This window comes from Physeter macrocephalus, chromosome 15 (assembly GCF_002837175.3).
Source record: "Physeter macrocephalus isolate SW-GA chromosome 15, ASM283717v5, whole genome shotgun sequence".
Classification (NCBI taxonomy): domain Eukaryota; kingdom Metazoa; phylum Chordata; class Mammalia; order Artiodactyla; family Physeteridae; genus Physeter; species Physeter macrocephalus.
The window spans coordinates 78,011,346-78,023,302 of record NC_041228.1 but is presented as its reverse complement, the minus strand read 5'-3'; the positions used below and the strand labels follow the sequence as shown (position 1 = coordinate 78,023,302).

The window sequence follows — 11,957 nt, the reverse complement described above, 5'->3', positions numbered from 1 at the left end:
TTGTCCTTGAATTATTTACAGTGTTTACATGTAACACGAAATTAGTGAATGTCTGTTGAATTAAGCTGCATAAACTTTGATCTAAGTCCTACTAACCTACGGTTCAATGTGAATTCATTAATTAACTTCTTTAACTCCCCAGTCACGTTATTTATCTTAAAAATATCACACGCAAACAGTTGCAGACGTGTCTCTACGATCGCTGCTTCCAAACACTCACCTGCTGACATGAACTGTGCATCATGCCTGCATAGGTTTTGAAGGTTACATTGCTTGGATTTACCAATGTCTTTAGCCTTTCAGCAGTAAGAGAACCAAACATTAGGGGAACTAAAGGATCCAAATCTCCATGGCACTGAAGGATTGAAATATCTCTATTCACGCCACTGATAGGACCCTGCAAAAAACAGAACAGGACTAGGATTATTTATTCACGTGTATGGAGCATTGTGCTAGGCACATACAGCATGTGCTTACTCACATTATAGGCTACATCTGCCCACAGAAATAATATTCCTCCCATCCTTACACCCCCCATCTCTTTATTTAAACTTTTATAGGACATATGATTACCCTGCCTTGTACTGTATGTTTTCCTAATGAATCAGTTCCTTGAAACACATTATATCCTAATCGTATGTTCGGGTGGCAGGACATAAGAAGTATGTTTTAGCTGAGTCACGTTCTTTGCAGCTCTTATTTGATTTTTTTATTTTATTTTTTTTTAAGAATGTGTATTTAATTAATTAATTAATTTTAATTTTTGTCCGCATTGGGTCTTCGCTGCTGCACGCGGGCTTTCTCTAGTTGCAGCGAGCGCACGGGCTGAGCTGCTCCACGGCACGTGGGATCTTCCTGGACCAGGGACTGAACCCGTGTCCCCTGCATTGGCAGGCGGATTCTTAACCACTGCGCCACCAGGGAAGTCCCTCTTATTTGATTTGAATAAGAAAGTTAATAAACAGCACTTACTATGTGCAGGACACCAAAGGGTTACTATATAGTGATAAGAAAACAACCCCTAGGTTTAAGGATGAATTTGAAAATAAAATAACGTCCATCTCCCCCATGGGTGCTATATATTGCTTTATACTGTTGAGTATTTAGAAACTATATTCTACACTAAAATTCTGCTACCAAGCAATGAACATACTGAGTATTCAAAAACATCATTTCTATGTGTAAAAAATAGCCCTAATTTTGATATATATCTTAAAATGTACCAAAGACTTCAAATCTAGAATCTATGACAATAAAGACTTCCTTCCTCCTTCCCTCTCCCTCCCCTTCTTCCCTTCTTTTTTTAAGGACTCATTTCTTATTCTGTTCCATGCAACCCACGGTAAAAACAGTGTAGTATACAGATAAAGCCTAGCAATAGTACATCACAGAAGTCTAAGGCAATTCTTTTTAAAAAAGGATGACCGATGTAGACTACAGGCTCTGAGTGACACTGACGTGTCACCGTAGGTTCACTGGTTATAACAAATGTGCCCCGTGCCGTGGGATGCTGATGGGGGGCTGTGCGTGTACGGGGACGCTGGTACATGGACACCTTCTGTACTTGCCGCTCAATTTGTTGTGAACCTGAAACTGCTTTAAAAAATTAAATTTATTAATAATCATAACGTGACGGTGTCCTCAACATCATATGCCATCCCTCAGCTCAGTGATGCCGTGCTGCAGGCGTGGGCCAGGCACCTGTGGAAAGGAAGCCCGCAGGGGCAGCCAGCAGCTGAGAGCGGCGACGCCGGCCAGCTTCTGCTGTGTGGTCAGTGCCGTGTACAGAGATAAAGCTCCTCCCTGGAAAGACAACAGGGAAAGTCAGTGGGACACAACTTCTGCCGGCAGCAACGGGAGTGATTCTTGTTATCAACACCGTTCATAAAAAACTCAAAGCGGGTGGCTGACGCCCAATACAACAGGCAAACTGGTAGAAGTACACGCACACCCCGCCGTGTCCGCAAGCACCTGACTCTCCACGCCGAAGACCGTCGTGAGACCACAGCGACTGCCCAACCAGCCAAAAGCAGAGCCCGCTGCTGCCCTGACGATGCCGTAGGGACGTTCCGAACTTATAGTTACTGTTTTCTTTGTTCTGGCTGCACCATGCATCATGTGGGATCTTAGTTCCCCAACCAGGGATCCAACCCACACCCGCTGCAGTGGCAGCGCGGAGTCTTAAGCAGTGGACCACAAGGGAAGTCCCCTAGAGTAACTATCTCCTCCTCAGCAAAGTTGTAGGTAGAAAATCAAATCTGGTCTTACACTGGTATTACTTTCCAAAACAAGAGCTCACGAGAAGGACCCTGCGGCAGACACCTCTGGAGCACTGGCCGCCGGCTCACAACACCCCTATCCTAGGGCCTGCGTGCCCTCTGACCCGTGCCCACGGCTCACGGGGGCCACCAGAGGACCTGAGATTCCTTCTCATCCGAGAGATTTTAAAATTGAAATTCAGTGACCGTCAGTCTCTCTGTGTGTCTGGAACTGTAACATGTAAACTCAAGAACAGGAGAAGCTACAGGCAGCAGACGGCCAGCTGCAGACAGACAGGCGAGTGAAGCCGACGGGCAGAGAAACAGGTGAGAGACAGCCCGCGATGGCTTCCCGAGTCCTGGTGCCCCCTGGGGCCTTGCTTCATTCTCATCCGTGGCCTCCGTGATATGACCCCAGACTCGTAACTTACTCTTTCTTGCCTAAGGTGTTAGGAGCTGGTTTCTGCAACGAATCTCATAGACAGACTCCTGTCTAAATGAAGCATTCATTTTTGTACCCACATTTATGTCACAGTGTGTAGTACAATGTACATTACCTGTGAGTTTCGACACATACCAAATCAATAACGCGTCTTCTTACTGTATTATATCGACGACCTGGGTTTCTACTGAATTTTAACTTCTAAATGACTCCATAATTCTGACACTGCCCTAATTCAGGTAGTCTGGACACTAAATTGTTGACCCAGAGGATTTACAGACTGGCAGCTAGGGCAGTTTGGGGTGAGTGACATGGCAAACAGGTGATGAGCTGAGATTAAGATGTAAACCCAGTATATGATGTAACTGTAGAAAAAGTATGGAAGGCCGGAGAAAGATGCCGAAAATACACATCATACACTTTCATCTAAAACTTATCTTACACGACAAGAAGAGGGAAGAGGACAGAGTGATGTTACCAAGACTGACTTTGCCCCCCTCCCAAGGGCGACCACCATCTACTCAAGAACGGGAACCACTGAGGGCTCCTTGAACACGGGGTGAGGCTGAAGCACCCCCGACCCAGGGGCCAGGACAGACGCAGTGGAGGTCAGGAAGCGGCCGGCGCAGCCCCAGCACTGGGGTCGCCCTACCCCGCTCTCACCCCACCGCGATCACAGGAAGTCCGCAGGGCTCGACCACTGGGAGTCTGTGACAAAGAGAGGGAAGGAATTCTCCCGTCTTCGACCTTATTATTCCATTGCTCGTCTTCTCCTGGGAAGGGGACTTACACCTGCGTTTAGGCAGAGTTTTGTTCAGAGAGGTACAGAGTGTTAACTCAGACCTAACTGCATGTGTACTAGTTGTTTTAGAAAGATACATTCCAGGTTCCAATCAGTTTCCTTAATAAATTGACTTTCAAGACATAATCTATAGGGTGAAGGCTATCACCGAAGAGAGAAAACTAAAAAAGGAAAAGAGCATGACATACTCTCTAATTAATCAATCATTATTTCTGGTCCATTCAAACTTAATTCAGCATTAACAGTACGTAATACATCAGATTCTATAACATCTTCTAAAAACAGGACTCCTCCATAGAAAAGTGATTGAAACTACAGACTTCTAGATAAATATACTGATGATGCTGACATATCACCCAAACTTTTATCTTACCTGAGAAAATCCTCCCAAAATAATTCTGTTAGAAGGAATGCCATTCTTCACCTCTTGATCTATCAAAGCTTTTACTAAAAATAACATAAAAGTTAAATCACCAATACTTTCAAAGTTAAACCCACTGATATAATTTAAATAGGAAAACAATTAATAACAGAAAAGCACAGAGTATATTAAAGGTCGAAACAAGTGAAAAACTTGGAGCAATCTATTAAAATATAAAACTAGAATGGATTTTCAAAAACTCAGATTTTGCAGCTGTTACTTAAACTGTTCCATTATTTGTTGCATAATCTGTAAACAAGTTTTTTCTCTCATCAGCAGATGGATCCGGAGAGTCCTTTATCCATGGTCCATTCTGCTCATATACATTTTACAGTTCTTTCTCTTCAATGAACGATAGGCATTTGTACCTAAAAGCTGTTATTTTTTTTATTTTATTTATTTATTTATTTTTTTTTTTTTTTGCAGTACGCGGGCCTCTCACCGTTGTGGCCTCTCCCTTTGCGGAGCACAGGCTCCGGACGCGCAGGCCCAGCGGCCACGGCTCACGGGCCCAGCCGCTCCGTGGCATGTGGGATCTTCCCAGACCGGGGCACGAACCCGCGTCCCCTGCATCAGCAGGCAGACTCTCAACCACTGCGCCACCAGGGAAGCCCAAAGCTGTTATTTTTAAATCGTAGGTAGTTAAGTAGTTTACATGATCTGTGACTGACGGTGTTTTAACAGTTCACTATATTATTTAAAAAAAAAAAAAAAAAAAAAAAAAGACACTATACTTTTCCCTATAGCCAGTAAACAATGCGGGAGAAAAATCAAATGAATTCTTTTGTTTCTGCAAAATACTCTGACACGCATCATTAACTGTATTACTTGATTAACTCCTAGAATTTCCTTTTTCTTTATAATACTATGTTGTGGGGATAACTGCACCTTTTACAAATTTATCTCCTCTCATTTTTGACATATGTGTAAGTTTCACCTTCTTAAGATGAAACGTTCCAACTTTATTTTTCCTTTTTACCAAAAACCTAAAACCTGCTTTTATTAGAACACTGCAAAACCCCCAAAGCCCAAATTAAATGTTTTTTTCACTTTGTATAAACTTAGTTCTTAGTTAGAATAGCCTGAAAAGCAAGGGGCGCCCTGATGAGCATGTGGAAAACAGGCTGGAGAAGAGGAGAGGAGTGAAGAGGTGAAAGCCTTGTTGAGAAGCCTGAGGCTTTACCGAGGGGAGCCGCGCGGCCTGGGCGGGAAAGGAGATGCAGAGCAGCCGGCAGCAGCCCTGCGCTGGGGAGGGGCAGGGAGCGGGGGCCACTTTCCCTCCGTTTCCGCTTCACTCCTCTGGTTACACCAAGCGCTGAGATAAAGTGAAACCACGTATGGTGACGGCAGTCAGCTGTGGGGTGACCGGTGCTGATTCCAAGCCCTGGACGCACGCCGAGCCCTTTCTTCTTTGTTCCTGGGCACATCCTCCCGGCCCCCAGTGGAGACACCCCTCTTCCCTAACTCTGGGTCTCAACCCGATGCTCTCCAGTCAGACATCACGTCAGACACAAAGAATGCCACGGGCCAACCCTACGCGGGGAAGGGGCTTTCACCCTGCAGCCCACTGGGCCTGGCCGTCTGCTCCACAAGGCCCACCCTCCCTACGCTCCCAGGGTCTGACAACTCACCCCCAGACCCCACACGAGCTCTAGCACGTGTTATATTTGACAAAGTCCTAGCTCTAGGGGTGTAGCTCTGGTCGACTTTTGGACGATCCTAAACGTCAGCGTCCTTGGTTTGACATTCCTTAATATCCAATATGTTTTGAATGCATCTTCCCTGTTTTAAAGTTAAGAGTTCTTCTAAAAAATGCAAAGATTTTTAAAAGGGAACCTACCTACCGTTTGGGGGTTTTAAACGATTTTTGAAAATTTCCAACAAATGTAAAAATAGGAAGACCGTGCAGGGTTCCCTGGGTACCTAGCACCTCGCGTCTCTAACGAACGCCTCACAGCCAGGCCTGCTGCATCGAGGCCACCGCGTCACCACCCAGGTCATGAGGGAGGCCGGCCTGGCCACCACGCTGTCTACTTGTCAATGTTGCAGCACATACGTGTCAAAGACACACGTGTTTCTGTGCATGGGCTAAAACCAGACTTCTCCCGATAAGTTAGTGTTCTTTATGCTTTCACCCCACAAGTAAGCGGGGTTACCATGTTCATAAGCGAGGACGTGACTGGAGACCCTGTAAAGCAGAGCTAATACTGTTACAGGGGTGCCCAGTGAGATGACTTATAGGAATCGCCTGGCAGGTCCAGCACTAAAACTAACCATTACCATAATTTTCATTATATATCATGACATCACTTGTAGCCTTATCTCTGTCCTTATTTCAAATCTCTTTAATGACAATAACTGGCCACAGCCATCAAACATGCTGCGATTTTCTCCATTTGCCTATGTCAATCAAAGCAAAACGACGCATGCGACAGCACTCAAGTCTGACAAATGCCGTTCCTCCCCATCTACCTCACCTTCACGGACCATAATTAACGAGTCAAACAAGACAGTGAGCCATCAGAAAGGAAGGACACCACCACCTGAGTTTAGATAGCTACGTAGTATTTCATCAACAACAATACCACGACTGAATCTACTATAAAACGTTTCTTACTTACCACTTTCTGCTGCCTGTTTAATTCCAGTTTCATCTTCCTGTGAATCTGGTGAAAGCCCAATAATGTCAAACCTGGAAAATAAGGCAAAATTCTAAAAGAATCATTCAATTCTAAGAATATCTACTCTTGATAAGAAGATGGTAATTTTAGAGAAAAAAGGTTAACCAAAGATATTCTCTAGAACATTAAACTCAAATTAAACTGTCTCTGGGGACCTCCCTGGTGGTCGAGTGGGAGACTCCACGCTCCCAATGCAGGGGGCCTGGGTTCGATCCCCGGCCGGGGAACTAGATCCCACATGCCGCAACTGAGAAGTCTGCATGTCACAACTGAAAGATTCCACATGCCACAACTAAGACCCAGCGCAGCCAAAATCAATAAGTAAATATTAAAAACAAAAAAACAAAAAAAAAAACTGTCTCTGGAGGCCAAATGGTCAACTTAAACGCGTGAATGTGACATCCTGTAAGTTCCCTTCACACCAACTAGATACAGATTCTATTAAAAAGTCACAGTACCACATAATTTTAAGGTAGAAACACCTGAAGAATGACCTAGTCCAACCTGACGCCCACACAGGAGTCTCAAACCACAGCCCTAAGATCTCTGGAATAAACTCCAGCCCCTCGCTTCCCTCCTAGTGCATCGTAAGTCAGCCGTCTGGAAAGAGCTACTTCACCACGGCACCTGCGCACGCGCGGCCCACACCTACTGGACACAGGCCACCTCCAGACACGTTCTGCAAAAACCTGTCACCACGCACTGCAGTGACCTCAAACCAGAGGCTGGGCGGCCCTCCTTTGGCCCCGACTACCTTGCTACCCGCTGGGTGCTTCCACTACGGTCTCGAGCAACGTGAGGTAGAAATTTTGCTTCTGGAGAGGAATATTGCCAGAGAGGGAAGGTGGAAGAATCAAAGGTCAAGGTAGGCAGGAACCTGTAAAAGTTGCCAAGGAATGTCCAGTAGATAAAAACGAAGGTGTGGGCTTCCCTGGTGGCGCAGTGGTTGAGAGTCCGCCTGCCGATGCAGGGGAACCGGGTTCGCGCCCCGGTCTGGGAGGATTCCCACATCGGCCCACACCTACTGGACACAGGCCACCTCCAGACACGTTCTGCAAAAACCTGTCACCACGCACTGCAGTGACCTCAAACCAGAGGCTGGGCGGCCCTCCTTTGGCCCCGACTACCTTGCTACCCGCTGGGTGCTTCCACTACGGTCTCGAGCAACGTGAGGTAGAAATTTTGCTTCTGGAGAGGAATATTGCCAGAGAGGGAAGGTGGAAGAATCAAAGGTCAAGGTAGGCAGGAACCTGTAAAAAAAAAAAAAAAAAAAAAAAAAAATAAAAACGAAGGTGCAGGGTGGGTTAGAGGTGAGTGGGAACAAGCAGAGGACAAGGTGGCGACAGGCTGGAGTCCCCACGAGGCCTCAACAGGCAGCGCAGAGACGGGGAGCAAGCTCACAGGAGGAACAACTAAGCTTGACGGTCAGGTCTGAAGTAAGTGCCTTCAGAGATGGAACAGTTCCAGACGACAAAGCCCAGGGGATGCTGTGGGTGCCTGAAGTTGAGAGAGGAAAACGTCAGCGGGAAGAGAAGAGTCCAGGAAGTGACAAGCCGGTCAAGGCTCTGAATGGGTCATTGACACTGGATCCCCTAGTCACCCGAAAGGTAAGACGGTGGCAGGAGCTAGAGGGGAAAGGAAAATAGGAATCAGGTGTCAAAGTCATCAGTTTTGAACAGACCTGATGCAGAGTCTCAGGGCAGCAGGAAGAAAGCATGGTCTGGAAGTGGCTCAGAGAACAAAGAACCGACTGTAAAGCACACAGGGAACGCCTGACATCATGAATGTCTTGAGAGGGCTCAACAGGAAGTGGTTTCCTTAAAAACTGGCCAGCTCTCCAGGAAGGCAAGAAGGTGGGAGGTGGAGAGGCCGCGGCTTCACCAGAGAGGATGCCACGCGGGTGCGTCCACATGTTTGGTTACTGAAATCAAAAAAGGTTTATCAAGCAGTAAGAGATGTTCTCTACCGTGTATCTATCCACCCACTCTCTCTTGTTTCTCCACCTGTTGGTGCAGCTCCTTAAGTTTACCCCAAATCTAACATATAAAACCTGAAATAGTCGAATAAAGGTTAAATTTATATAACTTTGCAACTTAAAAATAATTAATTAAAAATTGCTATATGCAAAAGCACTTCTGATTAAAAAAAAAAGTATAAGTAAAAAGTTCTTATTGAATAAGTGAAGTCTTACTTACCAAGAAGGCATGGCCATGTTCATATTTAATGTTACAGGCATAACCGGTCTACATGGGGAAGAACAAGAAAAGGAAAAATAAGCATAATATACCGAAGTACAAAACCTGATAAATTCCATCAGTTGAAGATGATTACTCGAGGCTCTCACAAAATTGAATGCTACAATTTGAACAGATGAGCTGCTTCACTTCACATACACCTGCACAATTCTGTTCTCCACACCCTCCAAATGGTTCTCAAGACAGAGCCGCAGCTGGAATGGACTAAGCTTGGTGAATAAACAACATCTCCCTCCTTCAACATCTTTACTTGATACTTTCAAACCAGACATGAGAAGGAAAACAGTAACCAAGACAGATGGAAATTTCTGAGACTCTGACTAAGGGGCTAAGGATACAAGCAACTTACTGCACAGAAATGGTGGCATCAATTCCCACAGGCTCAAATTACATTTTTGCTTATTTTCTAGTTCTTAGCTATGTACCTGCTTGTTTAAGAGACCTCTAAATAAATAAGGGAAATATAAGTCTTGCCTAAGTGTCCATTATACCCAGCTCAATTCTGTGATGAAAAACTTGCTGGACAACCTGAATGCAGCTAGGTACAAAAGGAAAGAAAAACAAATACACTCTAACTACATCTCACCACCATCCTCCTGACTCATGAAACAAGTCTACCTTAGAGGTCACAAAATCTTAGTAAAATTTCCATGAGAACATAAACTTCCCTAGGTTGGGAAATAGCCTTAAACTAAATTCAATCTTGGAGCCAATAACAGAGCAGAAATTCCAACACCATCAAAAATTCTGTCTTGCAGACGTAGAGAACAGACGTGAGAACATAGGGTGGTGGAAGGGGAGGCTGGGACATAGTGAGAGAGTGGCATGGACATATATACACTACCAAATGTAAAATAGATAGCTAGTGGGAAGCAGCCGCATAGCACAGGGAGATCAGCTCGGTGCTTTGTGACCACCTAGAGGGGTGGGATAGGGAGGGTGGGAGGGAGATGCAAGAGGGAGGGGATATGGGGATATATGTATACGTATAGCTGATTCACTCTTATACAGCAGAAACTAACACACCATTGTAAAGCAATTATACTCCAATAGAGACAAAAAAAAAAAGAATTCTGTCTCTGGCATGAGTCAGATTAATAAGGACACAGCAACCCTTTCAGGATAAAAAGAGGAGGGAATGTTTTCTTACGTAACCTCATATTTTTCCTCTTTCACGTTTATTGACTCTGCTGCTACGACCACTTCCGAGGATGAATTACTAACCTATCAGCATGTATCTCACCCCACCTGTTTCTCCATGGCTATTGCTTCTCAGCACACTTTAACCTAAGACTTGTTCATATCAGTGATTTTCTGAGTTTGCTCAAAACTTACTAGTTTCTGCTCTTCCGGTCAGCGGCCTCAGGTGACCTCTAAAAATGGTTCGCTATTCACTTGACCCACAGAGGCACTAGTCCCCCCAACCAAGAAACCTACTCAACCCACTGAACCAACCTTAGCCACTGGGGACAGCCACCAAAACCAACGGGAACTACGAACCTGCAGCCTGCAAAAAAGGAGACCCCAAACACAGTAAGATAAGCAAAAATGAGAAGACAGAAAAACACACAGCAGATGAAGGAGCAAGATAAAATCACACCAGACCTAACAAATGAAGAGGAAATAGGCAGTCTACCTGAAAAAGAAATCAGAATAATGATAGTAAAGATGATTCAAAATCTTGGAAATAGAATAGACAAATTGCAAGAAACAGTTAACAAGGACCTAGAAGAAATAAAGAGGAAGCAAGCAACGATGAGCAACACAATAAATGAAATGAAAAATACTCTAGATGGGCTCAGTAGCAGAATAACTGAGGCAGAAGGACAGATAAGTGACCTGGAAGATAAAATAGTGGAAATAACTACTGCAGAGCAGAAAAAAGAAAAAAGAATGAAAAGAACTGACGACAGTCTCAGAGACCTCTGGGACAACATTAAACGCACCAACATTCGAATTATAGGGGTCCCAGAAGAAGAAGAGAAAAAGAAAGGGACTGAGAAAATATTTGAAGAGATTATAGTTGAAAACTTCCCTAATATAGGAAAGAAAATAGTCAATCAAGTCCAGGAAGCACAGAGAGTCCCATACAGGATAAACCCAAGGAGAAACACGCCAAGACACATAATAATCAAACTGTCAAAAATTAAATACAAAGAAAACATATTAAAAGCAGCAAGGGAAAAACAACAAATAACACACAAAGGAATCCCCATAAGGTTAACATCGGATCTTTCAGCAGAAACTCTCCAAGCCAGAAGGGAGTGGCAGGACATATTTAAAGTGATGAAGGAAAAAAACCTACAACCAAGATTACTCTACCCAGCAAGGATCTCATTCAGATTTGATGGAGAAATTAAAACCTTTACAGACAAGCAAAAGCTGAGAGAGTTCAGCACCACCAAACCAGCTTTACAACAAATGCTAAAGGAACTTCTCTAGGCAAGAAACACAAGAGAAGGAAAAGACCTACAAGAACAACCCGAAACAATTCAGTAAATGGTAATAGAACCATACATATCGATAATTACCTTAAATGTAAATGGATTAAATGCTCCCACCAAAAGACACAGACTGGCTGAATGGAAACAAAAACAAGACCCATATATATGCTGTCTACAAGAGACCCACTTCAGACCTAGGGACACATACAGACTGAAAGTGAGGGGATGGAAAAAGATATTCCATGCAAATGGAAATCAGAAGAAAGCTGGAGTAGCAATTCTCATATCAGACAAAATAGACTTTAAAGTAAAAACTATAACAAGAGACAAAGAAGGACACTATATAATGATCAAGGGATCGATCCATGAAGAAGATATAACAATTGTAAATATTTATGCACCCAACATAGGAGCACCTCAATACATAAGGCAAATACTAACAGCCATAAAAGGGGAAATCGACAGTAACACAATCATAGTAGGGGACTTTAACACCCCACTTTCACCAATGGACAGATCATCCAAAATGAAAATAAATAAGGAAACACAAGCTTTAAATGATACATTACACAAGATGGACTTAATTGATATTTATAGGACATTCCATCCAAAAACAACAGAATACACATTCTTCTCAAGTGCTCATGGAACACT

At 44.1% G+C, this 11,957-nt stretch overlaps 1 protein-coding gene across 3 annotated transcripts in view; it reads right to left on the bottom strand.

The window, feature by feature from the left end:
* Positions 1 to 46: 46 nt before the first annotated feature.
* The window catches only part of LYPLA1 (lysophospholipase 1), a 22,952-nt gene continuing 11,041 nt past the window's right edge, over positions 47 to 11,957 (bottom strand). The window contains exons 3-7 of one of the 3 annotated variants that reach the window (XM_024126994.3): positions 8,800 to 8,847; positions 6,545 to 6,615; positions 3,876 to 3,949; positions 1,702 to 1,803; positions 59 to 397 (exon numbers count right to left, since the gene is read on the bottom strand). In XM_024126994.3, the coding sequence (XP_023982762.2) occupies positions 194 to 397; positions 1,702 to 1,803; positions 3,876 to 3,949; positions 6,545 to 6,615; positions 8,800 to 8,840 (492 nt within the window). In that variant the 5' untranslated portion in view covers positions 8,841 to 8,847 and the 3' untranslated portion in view covers positions 59 to 193. Of the gene's footprint in view, positions 398 to 1,701; positions 1,804 to 3,875; positions 3,950 to 6,544; positions 6,616 to 8,799; positions 8,848 to 11,957 lie in introns of all 3 variants that reach the window. The other 2 variants (XM_024126992.3, XM_024126993.3) reach the window with 2 other exon arrangements.